The 26,185-nt window shown below is 38.7% G+C and overlaps 1 protein-coding gene across 1 annotated transcript in view; it reads left to right on the top strand.

The window, feature by feature from the left end:
* RPAP1 (RNA polymerase II associated protein 1) overlaps nt 1-26,185 on the top strand; it is a 62,151-nt gene that overhangs the window by 10,943 nt on the left and 25,023 nt on the right. The window contains exons 6-15 of the mRNA XM_034417803.2: nt 1,232-1,408; nt 1,928-2,161; nt 17,634-17,749; nt 17,942-18,040; nt 18,643-18,744; nt 20,089-20,256; nt 21,873-22,061; nt 23,110-23,244; nt 23,789-23,968; nt 25,018-25,175. Coding sequence (XP_034273694.2) covers nt 1,232-1,408; nt 1,928-2,161; nt 17,634-17,749; nt 17,942-18,040; nt 18,643-18,744; nt 20,089-20,256; nt 21,873-22,061; nt 23,110-23,244; nt 23,789-23,968; nt 25,018-25,175 — 1,558 coding nt within the window. The remainder of the gene's footprint in view (nt 1-1,231; nt 1,409-1,927; nt 2,162-17,633; nt 17,750-17,941; nt 18,041-18,642; nt 18,745-20,088; nt 20,257-21,872; nt 22,062-23,109; nt 23,245-23,788; nt 23,969-25,017; nt 25,176-26,185) is intronic.

The raw sequence follows: 26,185 nt of genomic DNA, 5'->3' as shown, positions 1-26,185 counted from the left end.
AGAAATTAAAAATTAGGGAAATGTCTAAAACCAAGCAAAATGGAATCAACATAACAGAGGAAACAAAGATGCATTGTAAATGAGACAGAACACAGCAAGTAAATATACTCTGAGCCATCCCAGAGCTTGGAGAACAGGAAAAAAAAAATCAAGGATCATTTAAAGGATTCCAAGTTGGGTCAGTCTAAAATTCCCTGGAGATGCTGTTACAGGGAAGAGGCATTGTGATAGAAAAAGAAGAGTTAACAATGAAACTTTGATCTTAGGTTTTGATGATTAAATAGGTTGTTATAGAAATGTACTAACTTTATATGTGAGAAGTTGAGATTATAATCTTATTATGTAATTTACTGCACCAAAAAAAAATGGAAGTCCTGCCTTTTTGTTTCTTTTCCCCTCCCTTATTTTATTCCACTTCCCTTTTCCCCTTATCTTTTATTGTCTTTGTTTTCATTTGTATTTTATATTAAGCAATTTTTTAAATAAAATGTAATGGGGAAAAAAAAATATTTGCAATCCCCTGCTGGCTTCCCCATTGATTTCATTGAAAGCTGTCAGTAAAGGTCACCAATGGTGATCATGTGATTGTAGGACTCTGCAGCACTGTAATTGCAAGCTGTTTCCAAGAACCCAAATTCCGATTGTATAATCAGGAGGATGCTATGATAGCCACAACTATGAGGACTAGTTGTAGGTCCCTCTTATTAAGCACTATCATAACTGAATAATTGCTGAACAAGTAGAAGTTAAGCGAGGACTATCTCTAGTCAAAATTTAATACTACATGTCTTTTTCTTGGGGCAAAGCTTCCTCTTCCAACTACCATGTTTCCACGAAAATAAGACCCATGATTTTTCTGGATATTCTTAATATAAGCCTTACCCCCAAAATAAGCTCCAGTTAAGATTGTCAGCCAGACCGATGCATTCAGTACCGTATTTCCCTGAAAATAAGACATCACCTGAAAATAAGCTCTAATGTGTTTTTTGGAGCAAAAATTAATATAAGACCCGGTATTACGATTACAGAAATAAACTCAACTATATAGCTAGATTATAAACTTTAAATTATAGAGCAAAAATTGTAATTGGGTACTTTCTTCATTATAGCACCTACAGTATTTATTCTTCTTGGGAAGTAAAGTTTAACAGCAAAATATATCTGTGAAGGATAGTGAGACACATAGTGTACCCTATTTTAGGTATCACCCTAAGTGCCCTTGATTTTTTAGGTGAAGCTGTTGGTAGCATACATAGTCAGTTGCCTCGCATGGTCACTGGTGAAGGTCTTGGAAGCCTGAGTGGTGAGCAGGAAGCTCAGAACATCCACAAAGAAAATTTGGAAAGGTTGCAATCGATGTCCAAAGAACAGATCTTGGAGGAGCAGAAGCGACTGATGGCTCAGTTAGGTAAATTATTTTTGTGACTTACCTTAGCTCAATACATATCTTGACAAACTGCAAATCAGTCAATGTGCTTTATTCATTTACGTATTTTGATTTCTTTACCTTTCTTCTATAGTTAAGGCATGACACGTTCGTTAATATTTGAAAAATACAAATAAGAGAAATTTCCAGTATAGTAGAATAGAGTCCAAAGTACCAAAGCTCTGTTAGTTTACAATTCAAAGCTACATATTGGTTCCCATATTTGAGGCCTTCCTCTTTGAATGTTTAATTTATATAGCAGTCCTCATAACAGAGGCATAAAACAGAAAATTGATCCTGGGTCTCCCAGAATAAGAAAATGCTTCATGGCATAAATTGGGATTTGTGTATTTAATTTGCACTCCCAAAGTGTCTCTTACCTGAAGACTAGATAGATAAGCCTTTTCCAGATATTTAGTCATTTGACTGAAAGAGGCGAAATATTATTTTATTAAAGAGGACCATTAACCAAGTATATTTTGTCCTGTTTTCATTTGTCAGATCCCAATTTACTTGTTTTCTTAAAGTCACGCTATGGTACTTGCACAATGAAAGAAGGAGAAAGGAAAAGTGAACAAGACAGGCCAACTAGGCTTACAGATCCCCAAACGTTGCCTGAATCCCAGCCTGAGGCAGCCGAAACACTGACAGATACTTTCCAACAGAAAGCCAACACAGAAGAGGAACCAGAGGTCTTTCTAAGATCCGAAGCCCCTATACGAATGGATGCTGCAGGTAACAGAAGGCATAGCTGTCAGAATCAATGCAGTAACTTACCTTTCTGAGCAAAGATGTCAGGTTTTCAGATGTCACATTCATGTTCAGTTTTGCATGATGTTCATTTCACACAGTCTTAGTCAAACTAGAACGATTGCATTTTTTTTTGTTGAGCACCAAAAGTTACTAAAGAATCAAGAAGACATTATTTTACATTGTCTTGATGGGAGGGAAAAATTCTTTTTCTTTTCGGCCTCCTTGGGGTGGAGACAAACTTTTTCCACTCAACTTTTGGTAAAATTCAGAGTAGTGCCTTTTGGCTGTTAATATGTAGTAGAAGATGTTTACATGCCGAGAGAATGTATTGGGAGTTTTCTAGGGCTCTGTGAAACTTCAAAGGTTTGGTTCATTTTGATGCTTAAGGGTTTCAGTATATTTAGAAAAGACCCTTCTGTTAGCATTATCAATGAAGTGCCTGTCTGAACTGAAATGCTCTGCCGCAGTGATTCAAGTGGAAGCACTATTCGTAACCAGACACCCAGCAGATCCACTTATTTGATGGACTATCTCTTCTAGCCAAGATAGATGAGATTTGTAGGATTTAAGAATTTTGCCTTTTGTTTACCCTTTTGGCTTTTTGGATTGCTTTTATGGCTTGGCTTTTTCTATAAGCAGTAGCACCAGGATGTTAGGGTAGCCCCATATATGTGTGTTTGTTTTCTGAATTTATTAATATGGTGTTTTCCTTTCCTTTTGTGTTGGATTATTTTAGATTTGGTTCTGGGGCTTGTTATATTGATTTTTTTTTTAGTAAACTGGTTGTTAGCTGCCCAGAATTATGTGTGGGCAGCCATATAATTTTTTTTCAATAGATGAACAAATAAAATTGCTCTAGGCAAGAATTGACTAAGCTTAAAGGCACACTTCTTGAGATAATTGTAGATTGGCAGGCTATAGTGACTTCTTGCTTCTCTTTCGTCTAAATTAAATAAAGGGAATTACTGTAAGACAGATGCTTGTCGAGATGCTGCCACAGCTCATTAATATCAAATTTGTAAGCGGGAACCTGTGAGCTTCATTTTTGTATTGCTTTCTTCTTTTGATGTTGTGGATAAAATTGCAAAACTCTGATAAATACTTTTCATCCTCTGTTCATATCTTCAAGTCATTTTCTGTTTCTCATATGTGGGAAGTTTGCTGGTGGATCTAAACCGAGTTACTTACAGCCATCTGATTAAGATGTCTAGAAGTAGGACCCTGTGTGATTTTTGCTTGAAAATAAGAGTGGTGGAAAAAGGTCTGTGAGTGCTTGCTTGCTGCAAATCAACATGACTACCTTCTAGAGCAGGGGTGTCAAACTCAAGACCTGTGGGCCAGATCCGTCCCATGGGGTGTTTAGATCTAGCCTGCGGGGTCACCCTGGAAACAGCAAAGGACCAGTCCACGATGTCTCTTCTAACAAAAACAGGCTCCCAATCTCAGTTGTTGGCTGGGACGGCCTCCTGCAACCCTCTGCCAGCAAAAACGGAGCTCTGTTTTCACTGGCAGAGAGTTGCAGGAGGCCATCCCAGCCAACAACGGAGATTGGGAGCCCTTTTTCACTGGCAAAGCACTCGGGCCACCACAAGCCCCCCTTGACACGAATGACGTCAAGCTGGCTCTGCCCACCCTGGATACGCCCATCCTGACACCTCGAGGTCAAGCACAACCTGATATGGCCCTCAATGAAATCGAGTTTGACACCCCTGTTCTAGAAAAAGTCATATACCCTGCTTATTTATTGTTAGGTCCCTGGCGGGTGATTTACAGCATAAAAGAAGTAAGACAGCCCTTTTCTGACAGGAACCTGAATTTAAATGTCAAAGATGAGATGAGAGGAAAGGGAGAGAGAGAAATCAGGAGGAGCTTAGCGAAGGGAAATGAACACTAGAAAGAGGCTTTGGAGGTTAGGAAATAGCCTGGATGTCAGGTTCTTCAGCACTGCATCCTGATAATGCCTGTTGGTTTCCCCCTGAAACAGGCAGAGAGATTATGACCTAGTCAAAAAAAGCCCCTCTGGTTGTACATAACACTTCCAAGTAACATTATTGCTCTATAGAGCAACCCAGGGTCCATTAACTGAGGCGAGACTATGCTGAGTTCAAACGGGAACGATTTATTAGCTAACAGCAACTAGAACGGCAACTAGGAGTTTGACAGCTATTTATACTGTACTGTCAAACTATGTGACCAATAGGAGGTCAGGATTCTCCCGCCAGCAAGTCCATGCGTCTTGACCAATCAGAGCCTTGCGTCGTAAGTGTGAGGACTTAACACCCCTTCCCCCTTGCACGGAGCAGGCGTAGTCGGCTAAGTACGCTGGGCGCTTGCGCGTCTGTGAAGACCTTCGCAGTTTGGAGGCAGCCGCTGGAGGAGTAGGTGGTGCTTGTCGTGCTGACGGAACTCCCAGCAACTTTTCTGGAACTCTGGGGTCGGTCTTGTCATCGAGAAACAGGCCCGGTTCACCAAGTAAGTTGGGCTCCAACTTACTTGGCGTGTTTGAGGTAGGGACTTCTGGTGTGTAGGTAGGGACTGGAACTGTTGTGTTGTCGTCCTGGCCGGCTGTGTTTCCAGGCCGGGGTATTATTCGGGCTCTGACCTGGTTGAGATGGTAGTGCCACAGCCTGCCATCGGGCAGTCTGACTTGGTAGGAGTAGGGCCCAGTGTTTCGTTCAACAGTTCCGGGGAGCCACTTTGGTTCACCCCTGAAGTTTTGGGCATAAACGAGGTCGCCCACATTAAAGCTGTCGTGGTGGCCTGTGGAGTCTGGGGGTTTTTCGGGGGAGTAGGATGGGTGCAAATGGTTGAGGTCGGTGCGTAGCCGCCAGTCCATTAAAAGTTCTGCGGGGCTCCTGTTGGTAGAAGGGCAGGGTGTTACATGCTGTGCCAACAGGTAGCAAGCCACTTTCTCCAATCAAATCGCGATAGGGTCTCTTTAGCTGACCTCACGGCCCGTTCTGCCAGTCCGTTGCTGGCAGGGCAAAATGGTGCCACCCTGGCATGGCGGATTCCCTGGCCGGCCAGGTAGACTTGGAAGGCAGCGGAAGATAGTTGTGGATCGTTGTCAGAGACCACTACATCGGGTAGACTGTGGGTGGCAAATAGTCTCTGGAGTGCCCTGATTAGGGTAGCAGATGTGGTGGATGCCATGGCGACTATCTCTACCCACTTTGAGTAGGCATCTACCAACACCAAGAAGGTCTGCCCATGGAAGGGTCCGGCAAAATCCACGTGGGTTCTTGACCAGGGGGACTTGGGCATTTCCCACTCCTTGACAGGGGCTGCTGGGGCCACTGGGCGAGATTGTTGGCAAGGCTGGCACCCTGCAACCCACTGGGCAGCCGCTTGGTCAAAACTTGGCCACCAGACATAGCTTCGCCCTAATGTTTTCATTTGGACGATGCCTGGGTGTCCCTCATTGGGGGTCTCTAATACCGGCTGCTGGAGATTTGGTGGCACCACTACTCTGTTTTCCCCATAGCAGACACCCTCGCTGCACAGACAGCTCGTGCTGTCTGACTTGGTACGCTTTGAATTCAGAACCTACTTGCCCCGGTGGCCAGCCCCTTCGCACCCAGTCTAAAATTCTGGGAATGGTGGGGTCCTTGGCAGAGTAGGCAGATACATCAGTGGCGGTGATAGGCAGGTGTAGGGTTTCTATAAGGAGAACATGGGACACTGGAGAGGGGTCAAAAACGGAGATGGGCAGGGGACAGCGGCTGAGGGCGTCAGCATGGGCCAGATGTTTGCCAGGGTGGTAGACTAGGGTGTAAGAGTAGGCGGCGATGGGGATCTGTTTTTTGGAATGATGTCTCGTCGCTTCAGTGACTCAGCCTGCACCTTGGCTTAGCGTGAGTGACTTCAGTTGTTTGATCCACCTGTCTCCTCACGCCCGGGATCCCATCCTCGTTGCCAGTGCTCTATAGAGCGACTCGGGGTCCATTAACTGAGGCGAAACTAGGCTGGTTTCAAACAGGAACGATTTATTAGCTAACAGCAACTAGAATGGCTTGGGGAAAAAACAGAACACAACTAGGAGTTTGACAGCTATTTATACTGTAGCTGTCAAACTATGTGACCAATAGGAGGTCAGGATTCTCCCGCCGGCAAGTCCATGCGTCTTGGCCAATCAGAGCCTCGCGTCGTAAGTGCGAGGACTTAACAATTATGTTTTTCTTACTTTCTGATATTGTGAATCAAGTGCGGCTAATTCAAGGAGCCATATGTTGCTCAGGCCTACTCTCAATCTTTAGCTGACGTTTCCTTTGGGGTTTTTGCTTCTTTTTCCATTGTTTTTTTTTTTTTTTTTATTGTAAAAGTTTTACAATTACATTTTCACCCCATTTTCACCCCCCTAACCCACCCCAAACTCCCCATCCCATCCTCCCTAACCCCCCCTAACCCTCCCCTCCCCCCCGGACTTCCATAGAGTGTACCCCATCATTATCCCCTTTATATAAAAAAAACCCTTGAACTTTAAACCCCCCCAACCCCCATATCATTTTTCATCTTCACATAGTTCAAATATTTCTATCTTAATGTAATATAATACTATCAATAAAAAGCTATTTGATACTTCCTAGTTTGATATTTGTTCTGCACATAATCTATCCATTTTTTCCATTCACATTCATAAGTCTCTTGTGAGCGGTCTTTTAAATATGCTGAAATCTTCGCCATCTCAGCGAAACTGGCCATCTTCAAAGTCCATTCTTGAACGGTGGGCAAAGCTACATTTTTCCAATATTTACCTATCAACAATCTCGCTGCTGTAATCATATACAAAATCAACTTTGTTTCATCCACTGTAAAACCCTTAGCTATACCCAATAAAAACAATTGTGGAGAAAATTGAATTTTTTTCTTCAAAACATTCTGCATAACCCACCAAATTTTTATCCAAAAAGCCTTAACTTTCTTACAGGTCCACCAAATATGAAAATATGTAGCATCTGTACAATCACACCTCCAACATTTTGGCTGAACATTAGGATACATACACGACAGTTTCTTAGGGTCTAGATGCCATCTATAAAACATTTTGTAAAAATTTTCCCTCAAATTCTGCGACTGTGTAAATTTAACATTCTGGACCCAAATTTTTTCCCATGTTTCCAACTTCACTGGTTCTTCAAAATTTTGTGCCCACTTAATCATACAGTCTTTAACTAATTCAGTTTCTGAATCCCTTTCTAGCAAAACATTATAAAGCCTTTTAATATGCATTGGACCTTTCTCTCTTATATGTCTAACCAATTCTTCCTCATGCAACATAATACCAATTTTTTGGTCCTCTTTCCATCTCAATTGTAATTGATTATATTGTAACCAAGTTAAATTAATCCCTTCGTCCAACAGTGTCTGCAAATTCTTCAGCTGCCATCTGCCCGCATCTGTAAAAAGAACCTCTTTGTATAAAAACCCCCCGAGTGACATTATATTTGTATTCCACAAAGTATGACCAAGATCCAACCATAGCGGTATTTTATAATCCCATTTGAGTCGGTGCTTCTTCCAAACTCTCATCAAAGAGTCTCTAAGTATATGACTTTTAAATATTTTATCAACTTTGTCATCATAAAATAAGTAAGCGTGCCATCCAAATTCAAGATCAAAACTTTCTGCATTCAATATTCCAGCCTTTTTACTTCCAAACCAATCACTTGTTAAAGTTAAAGCTGCTGCATCATAATATAGCTGTAGGTTTGGAAGTTTAAGACCTCCTCTTTCTGGAACATCTTGCATAATTTTCAATTTCACTCTCGGCTTCTTCTCGTTCCAGACAAACTTATTCACTCCAAATTGCCAAACTTTCAATTGTTTATCACTTTTAAGCACCGGAATCATTTGAAACAAAAAAAGAAATCTTGGCAAAATATTCATCTTAACTGCTGCTATTCTTCCAAGTAGAGACAGCTGCAGTTTTTTCCAAGTCTCCATATCTTTCTGCACCTCTCGCCACAACACCTCATAATTATTTTGAAACAATTTCATGTTTGATTCTGCAACCTGAACTCCTAGATATTTTACCTTAGGTACAATCTCAAAACCTGCCCTCCTTTCAAGCTCATGTTTGCGATCTTGTGTCATGTTTTTAACTATCATTTTAGTCTTTTTTGAATTCAATCTGAAACCTGAAACTTTACCATAGTCTTGTATAATGTCCTTCATCAAGATTATTGATTCCATTGGTTGTGATAGGGTAACAACCAGATCATCTGCAAATGCCTTTATTCTGTAATCCTCTTGCCTAATCTTTATACCTTTCAAGATATTAGAGTCCCGTATTGTATTTAACAAGACTTCTAGTGTTAAAATAAATAAAAGTGGGGACAGCGGGCATCCCTGTCTTGTTCCTTTTTCAATTTTAAACTCTGTTGTCAAACTTCCATTAATAATAATCTGTGCCTTTTGCTCTTGATATATTGCCGAAATCGCCTGTATAAATTGGTCCCCAAAGTCCATCTTTTTCAAAGTCTTTACTAGAAAATTCCAATCCACTCTATCAAAGGCCTTCTCTGCATCCAAAAAGACCAGCACTGCAGGGATCTGTTTATTCTTCTCAAGATATTCCAGTAAATTTATTACTTGCCTTACATTATCCTTCATATATCTGCCCTCGATAAATCCCGCTTGATCATCATGAATCACCTCTTGAATTACTGGCATCAATCTGTTGGCTAATACTTTTGCATAAATTTTATAGTCATTATTTAAAAGAGATATTGGTCTATAATTTTCCGGTTTTTTAGGACCTACATGTTCTTTTGGTATCAAAGTAATATATGCTGATTTCCATGATGGGGGTATTTTACCCCCTTGTTGTATATTGCAAAATAAGTCTCTAAGTTGTTCCACCATTTCTGCTTGTAAAGTTTTATAATACACTGCAGTCAATCCATCTGTTCCAGGAGCTTTAGCTGTTTTCAATTGTTTAATTGCTGCAATTATTTCCTCAACTGTTATAGGATAGTTCATTCTTTCTTTTTGTTGACTAGTAATTTTTGAGACTCTTTTCTCTTCTAGATATTTTTCTATAAGTCCATTCTGTATATCATCTTTGGCATATAATTTAGTATAATATTCTACAAAGACTTCTTTAATCAATTTTTGTTGAGAAATTTCTTTCCCTCCAATGTCAATACTCTCAATAGTCCGTATACTCTGCTTCTTCCTTAAGGTATAGGCCAACCATCTTCCCGGTTTATTAGCATTACAAAACGTATTATGCTTCGCATATTGTAAATTTGTTGCAGCTTGCTCCGCCAAGAGCATTTGAAATTGATCTTTCAAAAGTTTTATAGCACCAGATATTCTTTCATCTGTTGGGTTTTTAATGAGTAGCTGTTCCTTATTCTTTATTTCTACTTCCAATTCGAGTCTTTTCTTTTGTCGATTCTGTTTATGTTTAGAATTCATATAAATGAGTACCCCTCTCATATACGCTTTACTCGCATCCCATACAATTTCAATTGGGGTACCCTTATTCAAGTTCATCTCAAAAAATTCTTTCATCTGTTTTTTAAGTTCTGTTATATTTTTTTCATATCTAAACAAATTTTCATTTAATCTCCATGACCTTCTCTCAGTTTTTCCCATCTCAATTTCTATCCATACAGAACTATGATCAGTTAAAGTTCTTGGAAATATCTTTGTTCTTTTTGTTTTAACAAGTAAATCATCTGATAACAAGATAAAGTCAATCCTGGAAAAAGATCTATGTCTGTCAGAGAAAAAAGTATAGTCCAATTCTTTTGGGTTGTAAATTCTCCAGATATCTTTTAATTCCAAATCTTCTTTCATATCAAAAAAAGTCTGTGGTAGTCTGATCCTTACTTTCGCCAAACTCTTTTTATCTAGTTTAGAATCAATTACTCCATTCCAATCTCCCATTATTAAAATAGATCTATAATCCCATTGCAATATTTTATTATGTAAAGTCTTATAAAAATGATCCTGTTGTTGGTTCGGAGCATAAATTCCAATCAGAAGAATTTGGCCATTTGCTGTATATAATTCAATTGCAATAAACCTACCACCTTCATCTGCTTCTATAATTTTAGCAGACAATCTTTTATTTACATAAATAACCACACCATTCTTTTTTTCCGAGTTTGAAGCTATAAAATGTGTTCCTAATTTAGAGTTTATCAGGTATTTGTGATCTTGAGTTCGAATATGAGTTTCTTGTAGACAAATTATGTCATTATTAAATTGTCTCAGATATGTAAATAACTTGTTCCTTTTTTGTGGTGAGTTTAATCCGTTAACATTCCAAGATAAAAGCCTAATTGTCATCTTGACCTTTCTGAAGCGATGAGCTGCCTTGCCTCGCTTCTTCTGAGGTCTTCGGCTTTGCTCCCCCCATAGCTTCACTTTGTGTGGTGCTTTTGGCTCCCCCTTTATGTTGGCTTACTTGTTGTTGTTTTTCTTTTATTTGCTTGGAGACTGCGCGAGTTATACGTTGGTCCTTAACTTCAGGTATCCGAGCTGGATCCAAAGCAGCATCTCTTGTTGACAAAATTGGTGAAGATTCTAGCAGGGATTCCTCCATAAGGCCTCCTCCTCCTACAGCTCCCTGCATTTCCACTAATTCCGTCTGCTTGGACTGTTGTTCCCGCTCATGCTGAAATTGCTTTTCCTTATCACTTTTTATCTCCAGCATTGTAGATGTACGTGGGGATGATGATCTTTCTTTAAGAATATTATAGTAAAAATATTCCGCCTTCTGAAAAGTATTCAATCAGTGTCCTTCTCCATTATATTTCAGAATTATACCAGTTGGGGCATCCCACCGGAATGGTATTTCTTGCTTTTGCAATTCATTCACTAGAAACCTATATTCTTTTCGATCTTTTAACATCTTAGGTGGCAGTTCCTTATAAACTCCAATTTGAGCTCCCTCCACTTGCACAGAGGAAAGAAAGGATCTTTGCAAAATATCATTTCTTATTCTTCTGTCTGTAAAATATATCACCACATCTCTGGGTAATTTTCTTTGTCTAGCCACCCATGAATTTACTCTATAAATTTTATCTATTTTATAGACCACGTCTGCTGGATCAATTTTTAACAATACAGCCAAGGCATCTGAACAAATCTGTCTCAAATCTTGCCTATCATTTTCTTTTATTCCTCAAAGCCTAATAGCAAATTCCATGGATCGAAACTGTAACATTGTAATCTCATTTTCAACTCTCTGCACTTTATTGTCCACATCAACAATTTTAGAATCAGTATCCTTCATTTTAACATTAACTTCTGATTTAAATTCTTCCAGTTTGGAATCCACTTTGCTAATGGTTTCTGCCAGATCAGAAACCACATTTGTCAATTTGTCAGACACCTTGTCATAGTTCTCTTTCATTGCCTCTTTGAATTCATTAATTTCTTTCTTCATTTCCTGTTGTGATTTTTGAAATTTATCATCCAGAGCCTGGGTAATAAAGTCCTTCAAATTTTGAACATCAAAGTCCTTTCCCTCACCCTGCTGGCTGGGAGGGGGCTGCTGTTCCGGCTTATGAGTGGGAGATCCCTCCCCTGCAGCCTTTCCTTCCTGTTTCTTTGAAGCCATTCTGCCACGTAAATTAACTTTTCTAAAAAAAGGAAGTCTTTTTTCCTTTGCTCCTCCACAAAGTCCTTTGAAAAAGTCCCCCAGATTTAACCAAATTAGAAATTAAATAAGCTGAAGCAAGCTCAGGTTTATGTTAAAAGGAATTTTTTCTTCCACTCTTCTCTGTTCACTTGCTACAAGCAGTGCTACAATGTAGCTTGTTCAAATAGCTTTGCAAGATCACTCTCCCTTTCAGCTCGTTAACGCTGGAACGGCGCCATTTTTTTTCAAGCCGTTCCGCTCACTCTAGCCTTTTCCCAAATCAAAAGTTCAGAAACAAAGAGTTACTTGCAGTTTCTTGGTTTGGGGGTTGAGGTTGTTTTGTAGTAAAATTATTTTTCATCAATTTAAATGTTTGCTGCAGCCGGCTTGCTCTGACAAGCAGAGTCGTCCCACGCCGTCCGGAGTCTCCGCAAGTTGAAAGGGAGCCGCGCCCGTTTCCTCCCCAGTAGCAAACTTCTGGGGGTTCACAGGGGCTCGACCTGCCTCTTGCTTCACTCTTCTCCTCGAATCCTCAGGATTTAGGAGTTTTCAAGCCGCTCCCCTCACTCGGAGCGGCTCTACAGGCGGCTGGGCTGGCGGTCCTTCAAAAGCGACCGTCTTCGCCGGTGGCAGACAAACCCGGAAGCCCTTCTTTTTCCATTGTTGCTTGGCTCCCTACAGCCTTCCCTTCTCTTCCCTGATCCTTGTTGTGCTACATTTTTTAAGTCTTTGCAGCCACTTGGAGCCTGCTTAATAAGACTTTGGGATTGGAGTGGTGTGGTTTGGTGAGATAAGGTATTGCGTTTGCTGTTTTCTTGTTGAGAGATCAGCTTTAACGTGGAAGAGGCAAGAGTGGGAGAGCACAACGATTTAGTACTTCCGAAAGAACCTGTCTTCTCCCCCTTCTTTTTATCTCCTTTGTAGTTTCTTCAACACATCCTCCACACTTTCTGTTTAATATTCAGCATTTTGAGGCTAAATAATAAGGTGCTGACTTTAAGAGAACTGTTGCTGCTCTTTCTGCAGGGGGAGGAAACTAGCCTTCAGGCCAAACTATTTGCAAAATTATGGACAAAGAATTGATGAGAGAAAAACAGTGCAATGGTCGGAAAAACAGATCGGTCTTCTCAGGGAATACAAAGTGCTTTGACACAAGAGGGCAGTTTCTTTGCAGAGAAATAAGCATATCTTTGGAAAGAACTGAGGAATTCAAAATGTCAGTGAAACTTTTCAAGCTTCCTGAAGTTTTGCTTATAGACCATTGTGCCCAGCAGGGGAAATAATATTAATTTTGCATTAGCACTTAGCACTGGAAAGCTACCACTCCTGATGCCAAGCAGTAAATTCACAATGAATAAACTAATAGTAGTTGTAACTCCAAAAAGAAAGAGGAAGTCTGCCTTTGCCACAGGGAGAGATTAATTCAAACTGAGAGACCAATTTTTAACAAGATGGAAGGATTTGTCTTTTTATTTTCAAGATCCTATCCATTTTCTCAAGTGGAATCAGGCTATTAATGATGCTTATCGCCATGCCAGTTTATATCTCCATCAGGCTAGTATTGCCTCTCAAAACTAGCGCTTAAGAGGCCTGAATTTCAGTAATAGGGCATGAGCATGCTGAAGGACCCAAGTCCAATTTTGATCTCTTGCAGACGATAAGTTTGTAAGTAATGAAAAATGCTTCTTCCTGGAATCTTCGACAGTAAAAGCCAAAGAAGAGTGATCTTATTGCTGAATCACATATTTATGTTGGCTATTTATTTAATGACTCATACAAATGCAAATGAGGCATTTAGATAGAACTTTGAAATTTATTTATTTATTTAACAAACTTATATGGGCACCTATCTCACACAGTGATCGTAGGTGGCTCACCAATAAAAACAACAATATAAAAACAAATATCTTTCCCAGTGGGTGCCAGACCACTCATATTGTGAACCCCCTGAGTCAGTCCCTTCCTTGCCCAATACATGGAAAGCAAAACCAGTTCTTCACAGCTTTCCAGAAGGCTAAAAGTGTAGAGGCCCCTGAATCTTAACATACACTATTGGAAGCATTTCTTCTTCCATAGTTCCTTGAAAATAATTTTAATTAGATAAAATTAAATTTTTCATTTTTGCCCAAACATGCCATAATAGTGATTTATTATAAACAAGCCACCTTTAATTCATGTAATATAAACATGGTTTCACCAAACCATGCCTAAGATTAATCACAGTTCAGGTTTTCTGCCGTGTATTAAGCTTCAGATTAAAAAAAAACTGAAGCAGATAGTAATATTTTCCTCAGGATCGTGTTGTAATAGGGAATTGCATAAGTCGGGTTACATTAATTTCTACCACTGCAAACCCTGATTACATGTAATGCCTCAACAGAACTGCTGTGATGCAATTTTAAAATTCACTAGATCCTCAGCTGCAAGTCAGTCAATGCCACAAATTCAAACAGTACTTGTCTGGATGTTTTCATGGCCTCATGGCTTCTGTGAGAACAGCAGGTGGAAGCTGTGGGCAGGAGGGCCTGCACAGACTTTCTCTGCCATTTTTGACGGGAAGCTTGGCTGGCTACCAGTCATGCCCTTGGCATCTTATGTCGAGTATTGCGGCTCATTTGCCATGATGTTACAGCTGACCTAAGAAGCAGTGCTCCAGGTATTGTAGGATCATGTGCATTTGCCAATGTGCTCTCTCTTCTACAGGACCTTCATTGGCTGCCAGCTAGCTTCTGGCTGCAATTCAAGGGACTGTTGTTTACATATCTGAAATCTTGCATGGCTCAGAATCTGGATATCTTCGAGGCCACCTGCTGTGGGAAGAATCTGGATGTCAAAGAAGATTTGTTAGAGGAAATACGTTCCTCTGAAAGGATGCGGTTATTAGGGATCCATTGTGCATGCCTTCTCAGTGATGCTTTCCCCCTGTCTGGAATACCTCTACTCGGATATTAGGACAGCCTCTTCCATTCTCAACTTCCATAAGGTGTTCAAGGCTTTTGGGAATAGCCTTTGGGAAGAGAGAGATTTATCTCAGGGTTTTGAAACTGTTGATTGGTTGGGGCAGATGTTTATGGTTTGTTTAGGTTTAGGAAATTCAGCAACTGCCTTGGATAAAATACTGTACATGCCTCCAATCTATAAATGGTGGCATTTGCCTCCATTATGACAGACTTATTTGATTATAATATTTGCAGCCTGCTCTTCCTTCAGAACATACTACTGTGGCTTTTCAACTGCATAGCTGCGTGTGGGGCAAAATAATTTGAAAGAGAATTATATGCCCAAGTTTGTTATGATTGAACAAAGGTTCTGTGTAGTTTTCTTGCATCCATGAAGAGGGCTCTAACCACTGGATCTCATTTGCAAGCAGAGATAACTGTGCATTTGGTGATTGTACTAATAGGAGCATGCAACTTTGCAAAATGTCAAAGGGTATTCTTTGTTTTGAATGGGAGCCTGTTGTCTTAAATGTAAAACAAGCCATTTTGAAAACATGTCAAGTTTGAAACAATGGTTCTGGGTTTGAACGACTCCAAGCATTCCTTTTGCACTCAAAACGGGATGTTTCATGCTTCAAGTGGTCCCAAACTAACATTTTGTATATGCAATTCTTGTTTAATGATTCTAAGGAACATTGAACTGCATTACCTGGTGTGCTTTGTAGCACTGGGACGGGCAGTGTTTGCTGATGAATCTTAAATGTAGAAGGGCAGATCTTCAGTGGGTGGGGTGGACCATATCTATGAAACTCCATGTAAGGTAGACCAAACTGCAGGTAATGGCACCATAGGCTGACTACATCTCAGTATGAAAAACTAAATAGAAGCTTGAAAAGATCCTGTGCCTATTCAGCTTCTGAGCTGCCAGGTTGCATTGCTGTAGGGGGATTTATCAGGAATTCAATAGTCTGCTGATAACAGTAGAATAAGTAACAGTATTTTTTTTCCTGTTGACAAAATTTTAGTGTTTGTGTTTGAGGCACATATTACTAATCCGATTCAGAGCGTGGTTTAATTAGCTTTCCTCATTTAGTGATTAATTGAAAGAAAACACACACACACACACAGAGCGAATTACAAATACCAGAACAGTACAAGTTTCTGTTTATTTGTTCCTTCTTCCTGTTTCACACCCACCATCTTGATGCATTTAAAAAATAAGATTTTGCAATGAACTGAATGTGAGTTAAATTGAAATTTGCAGAGATTTTTTTTTATCTGAATGAGTGTTTTAATTTTCTTATTTTATATGTGTGTGTGTGTATGTTAGCATTTTAGATATTTGGCTTTTCCCCCATTACAAAACAGTCCTAATCCATAGATAGCATGCCAGCAAAGAATTTAAAATGGCCAAAGTGTAGAAGGACAGTGTAATGGTAGTATGTGGGAATGATATGGGGAGACAGGAGGGAGCGCTGTAGAGGGACAACTGGCATGTAAAAGATATCTCAGTCCATAGAAGGAGGGAGAGCATAGGAAGCAAGTTCAGAAGGGATCCTTCTGGTTTTCTGGAGAGTAAAATGAAAGGAGGGGAGAAACGTTAGAGATAAGACTGTATTAAGATCAGATAGTATTTGTTTATCTAATTAATTATTTCGGTATACTGCATATAGACACCTATCTGGCAATCGTAACAATTGTAATATTATTGTCCCTCAGATTGCAGAAGGTAAATTGAATTTGAGGTAAAAGTGGAGGGGTGGTTTCTTTAAAGTTACATAATGAATTCAAGGCAGATGGAATCTCCAGGGTCTTTATTACGGTACTTAGAATCTGCACATGAAGTTAGTGATTTTAGGGATGGAGGGAAGTTTATTTTGCTTTTTTAGCTTTTTAAAATTCTGCTTTTTCAGTATTAATACTTGAGAACTTGTGTTCTGGACAACATTCCACAGGTAATGTTATGGATTTATCTCAAATTCTCAGTGGATTGCTGCTTTATTGTTTCTATTTATTGTATAGCTTATAATAACTAAATATTTGAAAAGCTTGATGTCCATTCCTTTCCAAGATTTGCTCACTACTTTTGCAGCCTTGAATTTTGCTATTCTGATTGAGTTGTTACCTGTTTCTATTTAGTTCCTTGGATGCCTTGCTCTTTCTGTTTTATTTTTTGTAATGTCTAGAATTCAAAGGAATGTTTCAAGTGAAACATTCAATTAAATGTTTGAGAAGCTCCTCTAAGATTAAAAAAAAATATTATTGCAACCTAGATTGTCATTTTTATATAATTTTTTTTCTAATATGTGTATAGAATGCAATTTTGGTTGTTAACTTTATTTTCCGCTCTTTCTGTTCTTACAAAAAGTAAGGATTAAAGCTGGTTGAGTGAGAATCTCTGATTCTTATGACAGAGAAACCTCGGAAACCAGTATAGGGCCTTTGACTTGAAAACACAGCAGGGAGATGCAGAAGTTTTAAACATTATGGCAGGATTCTTGTGTACCATTAGATGGATAACTCCCCCCCCCCCAAATATATGCCTTCCTAATTTTCTGCAGTACATCTAGTTAGCTAACTTTCTTACGTTGGTGTAGGAATGTAGAATGAGGAGAGAGTTTAATTGTCATACCTGATATGCACATTTGACAGTTTTATTCATTCTGTGCGCAAGGTGATTATCAGCTTGGCTTCATTTTATCATTAACAACCTCTTCCCCTTTCTTCTCTAGAAGTTATGGAAGATTAAGTTGTCAGTGGAGCTGTGATATTCATGGGTGAAAGATGAGTCATTTGGGTGTTTTTCACCCCGTTGTTGTAGCACGAAATTATTTTTGAGGACCTTTCAAAGGCAGTGATGTCTGCTTTTGTTTTTGTGCCCAAGAACAGTAACACTTGTCTTTGTCTTTCCAAAAAGATGATGGCCTTCCTGTGAAGCCTCAAAAGGAATGGGTCAACATGGACAGTGTAGAATTTGAGAAGCTGGAGTGGACGAAGGACCTTCCTCTGCTGAGGCAGAACCAAATAAAAAAGGTTGGAAAATAAAAAAGCAATTTCTTCTCTCTTGCATTTCAAATGATCTTTCTCCAGAACACATGAAAGTGGAAAGAATTTGGTTTGCTTAAATAGATTTCAGCGCTCTAAATTGTTCTAGATTTTCTGCCAAGTTTTTAGATATCTGAATAACTTAATAAGAAATAATATTTTTGTCTCTTTTTCCAATAGGGGATGCAAGCACGCTTTAGTCTGAAAGGAGAACTTATTCCTCCAGATAAAGAGTTTCCCACACATTTGGGCCTACATCACCATGGAGAAGAAGCAGAGGTAGGTGAAAAGCAACTTCAGATTTAAGCATATCTACAATCTTATTGCGTAGTTTGCGTCACAATATTCTGCCATTTTTTACCTAATTCTGGACAAATGAGGGCCCACAGTATAAACTTGAAAGATCTGCTTTAAAAAATTTAGAAAGAAAAAGAAGAACAAAACAAGCACGATGAAAAGCCTCAGTGTTTGAGACTTTTATAGCCCCTAAAAGAGGGCTATAAAATAAAGAACTCTCAAATTCTAGCCTTGCGGCAGATTGTATTTCTCCAGACTGTTTTGCTATGTGTAGCTTATGTCATGAGCTTTATTCCTCTGAAGCTCTTGTTTTCCAGTTGCCTTTGTTGTAAATGTCCCCTTTTAGGCAGATTTATCAGGCACATCATCTGCATCTGCCATACTGTGATATGAATGGTGTGGAAGATGGGTAGAAGATGATTATTTTAACTCTTTGCTCAATACAATTTTTATTCAGAGAAATTAAAAATTACCTGAGATGGTATTATATTACCACTACTGCTCCTTTCTGCTGATAGCACACTATGCTCTCTAATTACGGTACTTTTGACTGTTTCAATGTTTGTTTGTTTATTTGATCATAGAGGGCTGGCTATTCACTGCAAGAGCTCTTCCACTTATCTCGTAGCCAAGTCACTCAGCAAAGGACGCTGGCTTTACAGGTGCTGGGCCACATTGTCCAGAAGGTAAGCTCAGAGTTTGCATGCAGTTTGGATGATTTCTCAGTGGTGCTTTTATAGAGTTCCATGATCTTTTCATTAGGCGTTGCAGTAGGTGAAGTTGATGATATAATATCTTTATATCTAACAGACAGATACAGTTTTTGAATCCAAAGTGGGAGAAGGTAGGGTGGATTCAGGGGAGTCACTCATGCCTAAAAATGCAGCTCCTTTAAGAACTTGGCAAAAAGAATAATTTAGTGCCAATGCCAGATCTGAACCATTGTGACTTGCTCATAATTTGAATAGTATCAACATGTAGTAATGAAATATTTTCTGGACTCTACACAAATAGCTTTCCCATTGGTAATTACCATTGCTGTTTGCTTTGATATATAGCCTGTAATTTGCCTTGGGAACAGTGGTGAAATCTAAAATTTGTTACTACTGGTTCTGTGGGCATGGCTTGGTGGGGGGGGGAGGTTAATGTGACTGGGTGGTCGTGGCCAATTTTTTTTTTTTTTTTAACTTTTAAAAGCATTTTTTCTACAACCTCTTCAGTGAAGAGATTGTAAAAAAATGCTTTCAAAAGGCTCTGACGATCCCAGCTGAGTTGCCTGATCGGCAGAGGCTATCAGGCAACTCAGCTTGGATCGTCAGAGGCATTTAAAAGAAAAAAAGGGTTTTTTTCTTTTAAAAGCCTTTGACGATCCCAGCTGAGCCACGCGATCATCAGCAGCTTTTTTAAAAGCATTTTTTTCGGCCGAAGAGGTTGTAGAAAAAATTCTTTTAAAAGTAAAAAAAAAAAAGCCTCTGATGATTGTGCGGCTCAGCTGGGCATGGGGGGAGGGCAGGGATTTTTGTTACCAGTTCTCTGTTCTCCTCCATTGCTACCGGATCGGGTGATCCGGTCCGAACCAGGAGCATTTCACCCCTGCTTGGGAATCTTTTCCATTTTGTGGAGAACATTGATTTAGGTCTCCTGTCCAATAGGTGAATCATTAAAATTCATTTAGAAATATAGTATGCATAAATACCAAAACACAAAGATAAAATTGTAGCCAGTAATTCCTCCAATTTTCATTGCCCTTTTGGAGCTTGTCCTTCTCTGCTATGGTGTGAAGCAAGACTAGCCTTTTTCACCTGTTTTAGAGGATCAAGAATATATACAATAAGCCTAGTCTATAACTGTTTCTGTTGTCAGTGATCTTCCATTTGCTGGAAGTCTTTCCCAAATTGCCCCACTACACTAGAAAGAGCAGCGGAGTAGCAGCTTTTCTGCTGTCCTAAGCAATTTTGTTGGGGCCCAGCTGATATGGACTCATGTCATCGACCAGACTAATGATGGTTTGCTTGCAATGTGTGTTTCAGGCCAAGGCAGGAGGGTTTGCCTCCTCTCTGAAAGGAAGTGTCCTGCAGGTGTTGCTGGATGCTGGTTTCCTATTTTTGCTCCGTTTCTCCTTGGATGATCCAGTGGATAATGTCATGGCAGCCACTATCCATGCTCTCCATGCACTGCTTGTCTCTCTGGATGATGAGGTTTGTATCTGCAGAATACTTGAATCTATTTAAAAGACTTCATTGCTCACTAAAAAGAAAGGAATGGCTAAATTCCTTCACTTGAGATGGATGTTTTCTTTCCCCATTCTATAGATGTCTGGCATCAAAGTGATGCTATGAGCTTTTGTACCTGACTTTGTATTAGTGCTTGCTCACCTTCTGAGCCACTGCACTCCCATTTAGACATCTTGCAAACATTAAGTATTGTTCAGAGATTATCCTGAATGATTTCTTTTGGAAATAGCAATAACAATAGTACTTAGACTTATATACCGCTCCATAGTGCTTTACATATAGGACTCCTATATGAACAGTTTACAAATAATCAGCATATTGCCCCCAACAATCTGGGCTCTCGTTTTATAATACAGAAACACACAATAGGCTTCATTAACTGTTTTTTGAAGGTTTATTATGAAAACTGCCCTAATTGGAAAAATATTGAATAAATAGATGTTGTAGAAGTGGTTATATTGTGGGTATTTCCTACTGCTTGTTGAACTGTCTTTTTAACTGTTGTGTTTCGAATCAAGTACTAGGAATGTAAGCTACTTGGAGTCTCGTGATGGGAGAATAGAGTAGAAACCAGTGTAATAAAAATAAAATAAATACTTATATTTTCTAGGGTTTTTTGAATGAATCAGATTGGCTAGACAGCACCTGTGGTTTATTTCCAGACAATATGGTAGCCAATTTAAAACAAATATTATAGGCAAAATACCAGAGGAGTGGTCTTTATTTTACATTCCTTTAAAGTAACCTTTGGAAAATGAGCATTAATATGACTAGAGGGTATTTTTAATTAAACAGACGCAAAATAAAAACAATAAATTTGATTTTCATGTTTCTTACTACTTTCCAAGCTGTGTACCTCAGAGAGTATATACAGAGTTAGGTTAAAAAGAAAGCTTAATAATATTTCATATGTTTTTTTAAATCCAAATGTTAAAAAATATCCAGAATTTAGCTCTATTTTTCAGTGGCTGAATCAGGACTTCTAAATTATTTTAATGGGAAACTGATGAGTGTGTAAAAGCTAGTTGCCAACTTTTCCTGAAAAACCTATGTAGTTCCATGGAGCTCTTCTGGGTGCCTAGACCAAGGGTATATGATCAGACACTGCTAATGGGTTTAAGTTTGTTCCACCAAAATTTAGTCGATCTCTGTGCCATACTCTCCTTCCTTCCAAATCAAGTCTGGACTTGGAAGGATCTTCTGGAATGAATGATGATATTGGGGAGAGGATGCATATTAGGGCAAAATAAAATTGACCCCCAATGCTTTTCCATCCTTTCTTCTAGGAATCCATATTGCATCAAACACCTTCATTTTTTTAATTGTCTGGGGGCAAACTTTTAGACCTTAAAAAAAATGGACTTGCAATTAACATTATGAAAATATGATCATTTTACTTACTTAAAAGTAGCAGCCTTGAACAAGACATTTTACAATACTACTTCCCAAACCCCTTCCCAAATGGGAGATGCTAGGAATTGAATCTGGTCCTCTTCCATGAGTTCTGGATCTCAGTTGGTTTAACTATAAATCCATGTTTTCTCTCCGCTGAGAGCTTTTTGATGTTTGTTCCCTTCCAGGAATACCTTGACAAGGCTTTTGCATGGTACCAGGGCATGACTGTGTACCCTTTAATCCCAAACAGTGAGGAAGGAGAACTTGAAGAGGAAGAAGGTGTTGAGCTAACCCCAAACCAAAAAATACCAGGGAAAAAATCAAAGGATGAAAACAAGCCAGATGCAGAAGTGGCACGATATGATGTTGTAAAGGTAAACATCCAAAGTTGTACTTAAATAACTCCCTTCCTCCATTGTTATGTTATTCGAACTGACTAAAAAATTGATCGATGGCATGCTGAACATTTCCTCAATCAAACCAAACTTTGCATTAGATGTATCACTGATTTTTCTTAGCCTTCTAAAAACTAAATTGATTATATCGGTATAAAAAGCCAGTTGCTTTGAAGAGCTTTTGATCAGGGTTCATTTGCACAAGACGATCTGTGTAGTTAATGTAGATTTAGGCTCAGAGAGGCTAGCATAACTAAGTACTAGATCTGTAAACTTTCTGACTTTTTTATTTCATTAATTCGAACAGTGGCAGTTTGGAGATATTATTTTTTGTCATGAAAATTAGAGATGTTATCCCTCATATGACATACTTCTGGAGAATATCAGATAATTTTTAGCGTAACTCTGTTGCAGTTATATCCGAGTGGGTATCTTTCAAGGACTTACATTCAGATGAGGGGATTGTATCAACTGAAATGTGAATATAAAAGCAATTTCTGTAACGTAATAAGGTTGTTTCATACAGACAAGTCATCAAGTTTAAATTCCAGACAGTTTGAATTCTCCTACTATCTCTTTCTCTCTTTGAAGAAAATGTTTTTCTCTTCCTGAGCAAGTTGTTGAAATTCCAATTATAAAATAGCAATAACTTCTTTTTTTTAATTGATTAGCCCTTGGGCCATATCAAAGTGCAAAGCTCCAGAAACAAATTATTACTAAAATTTGATAAAAGCAATTTAAAATGTAATTGGATAAAATACAGTTTAAAATGAAATTGGAATAAAATATGGTTTAAATGAAATTGGAAAAAATACAATTTAAATGAAATTGGAATAGAATATAATAATTTAAGATATAAATAAATAAATAATAAGATTATACTATGGTGTCACCCCTGCAATCTAACTTTCTATAAGGGATAGCTAGTAACCCCTGAAGCATTTAATTATGAAAAAAAATCCGGTGTATGTATTTAATTATTAGTATTAGCATTGTTGTAGTATAAATTGCATGGTTTGTATCTTAGGGACTTCTGAAGACCAAGATACTTCATCGCTTGAGATACATCCTGGAAGTAATGCGGCCTGTGCCATTAGTAGTTTTGGAGATTCTAGATATCCTCATTCGCATAGCAAGACATTCCACTGAGGCTTGTGTCCAGGTAAGTTTTGTAAATGTCCTTCCTTAGAAAAGAGCATTTAACATAAGAGATCAAGGCTGTGACAGATAGTCCAAGTTTGAAACTTTTTGAGTTTGAAATTGCCATTCCAAGTGTTCAGACCTTAAAACAAACATCCGCATTCCAAGAGTTTTTGTCTGAGGTCAAGTCAATATCAACCCATGTCAATCAGAGTTGTTTAGAAAATTTCTACCATTCTGAGAACAGTATTGTAGCATGCTGGCTTGTGACTGGATTACTTTTCCAAACTTTTTGCAGTCTAGCCAGCATAACTCCAGACAAAATGCTTTGTCCCATCAGAACACAGCCAATTTAGAGGCTTAAAATGGAATATTTTGAGTTGCACTCTTTGATCCAAAATTTGAAGCAACACATTTTTTCATTCCTTGCACTTTTCTTCTAGAGAAATCATAAAAAGAAGGGGCGTTGCCAATTTTTTTGAAACATTTTGCAAGGTACTTGTATCACTACAATGAAAAGTTATTAGCTTTGTAGCACTGACTTTTGTTAAAATACATGTTTACAGGTTCTTGATTGCCCTCGTCTTGTTGAGACTATTATCAGAGAGTTTCTTCCCACCCAATGGATTCCAAGACCAGCTAAATCTGGGAAGTTGCTCATAAGCTTACATGGAATACCATGTCCCTCTGCCATGAAACTCATTAGAGTCTTGGCATGTGGAGGGCGAAACACAGCTGCCAGGCTGGTAAGAACTATTTTCAGCCACTACTTAGCTAATTAAAAATTCCAAAAGTATAGGTAATAAAATATGCAATTTACCAAATTTGATTGAAGTAGAGGGCAGTTCCCCCATTTCTTCCAGTTAATTGGCATTCTTTATATGCATATAGTAGAATTCAAATTTGCACAGAGGAAACAAATATACTTGAAATAAATCATGCTTCTCAGGGTCCCAGCTGATGCCCTAATGAAAACAGGAGCCTCAAGCAGAGTTTCAAGAAAAATCCAGTTGTTTATTAGGAGCACCATGTCGGTACAGACCAAGTAAATTTGCACCTTGCCTCTGACCCCAACGAAGCAATTTTGCCGGTCATAGAACTCCCTTCCTCTGGCTGCTGTGGGTCTTCATGGAGATGCACTTGACTTCTGCTGGCTAGGATGTGTTTTGTTTTGATTGCGGTGCGAATTCCTCGATGCAGCTGTGAGGCTCGATTCCCCATCCCCCCGCCTATGGCAACTCAGGAGCAGGTCAGGACATGTCAATTCGCGAAGCTTTCCTGACCTACTCTCGAGTTGCCACATGTATGATTTTCAAAATTCTGTACATATAGGAGCTGCAGACTTCAAGGGAGAGAAGCATGAAAGAAAGGCATTAGCACAGGGGGCTTGTAGCAAGTAGGGACAATGGTTAATATATAAAAGAAGAATAATAGTTTTCAATGCATGTATTCCCATGGGGAAGCTTCCTAGTATACACCATAAATCCATCTGGTCCCCCATTCACATGGAGAAAACTGATAAGCATATCAGGAAGGCAATAATCCTTTTCTTTGGCTTATCCACCATTAATTAATATTCAGGAGCATTTTATTTCAGTTTGTATGGTTCCATTTAAGTTGCCATGCCTGATAGTGATTCACAGATCCAATTTCCATGAATTTATCTGATTCCCTTTAAAGCCTTTAAATGAGATACCAGAATTATTATATTCTGCTCGGTATCAGTATGCATTCTCTTCTCACTGTACCCCGTTATAAGTCCTGAATCTTACTTGCATTTGGTTGTTGTTTACAGCTAAACAAATTTGAGATGAAGAGTCGGCTGAGCCGGTTTATAGCTGAAGATCCCGAAGACCTTTCTCTAAGGATAGAGGAAGCCATAAATATAAGCACAGAAGCATTCCGCTTGTGGGCTGTGGCCACTGGTTATGGTCAGGCATGTGATCTCTATCGGTATGGCTTTGACTGGTTGTTTGCACTTCAAATTTCATTTCTTTTCACTTCCAAAGAGTATCAAAGCTTCTGAGTTATTTGGAAGTTTTCCTTGCCTTTCATAGATGTTACAATATACTCCTTGGTTCATTTACTATTCCTTTTCTCACCTATATGCTACAGTAGATGGAAATTGGCCTTAGCAGACAGATGATGAAATAGCTTGGATAAACTGCTGCTGTAATTGAGTTCAAAAATGCAAGTTTCTCTTGTAGAAATTAAGTTATTAAATATCATACAGAAAAACCATAACCCGGTGGCATTTAATTTACCAAATATGGTTTATCTGTATATTCTTCTAAACAAAGGCTAAATAAATTAGAATAACTTGGTTGAATAAAACAGAATAAGCAAAACAGAAGTCAGTTCACTGGCAGGAGAGGGATTGTTCATTAAATTATAGGGAAGTTTCCTTGTCAATTATATTCTTTCCTAGAGGTGCTGTATGTATCAGTGTTACTAATTAGGATGGTTGTAGAAATATTTGTATTTTAACTTTGGGAACTGGAACTTATTTATTAGGAGGGAAGTGTCTCCTGTTTTCCCAGGGTGATTTCCAACCAAGTGGGTAAAAGATAAGATGGAGTAAAACATAACTGATACAAAATACAGTATTGATCTATATGGAAAGAGCTGAACTCCAAATAAGTGATTATTTTGTTTAAAATAGCAACCAGTTAGGAATGATACACTTGTTTGGAATCTTAGTTGATTTCTTAAAATATTAATATTTCCTTTTTCTCTTTCTTTTGGAAGTTTTCTGACCATTCTGGAAGTGTCTCAAACCCAAAATAACTTCCGTTCAATCTCAAAATAGGAATCCTTTAATTTCAGAATACTTATAGAACAATATTAGAACACTACTGAAACAGCTGCTTTATATGATCTGAAGAGAAACCAGAGCATAGAACATCTGTTTTGAACTCAAAATGGAATTTTGAATTCAAAATATTTTGCACATTGCTATAAAT

Source organism: Pantherophis guttatus, chromosome 1 (assembly GCF_059756535.1).
Source record: "Pantherophis guttatus breed Tessera chromosome 1, ASM5975653v1, whole genome shotgun sequence".
In the NCBI taxonomy this organism is placed as follows: Eukaryota; Metazoa; Chordata; class Lepidosauria; order Squamata; family Colubridae; genus Pantherophis; species Pantherophis guttatus.
The sequence above is the reverse complement of the archived record's forward strand: the minus strand, read 5'-3'. Positions and strand labels throughout refer to the sequence as shown.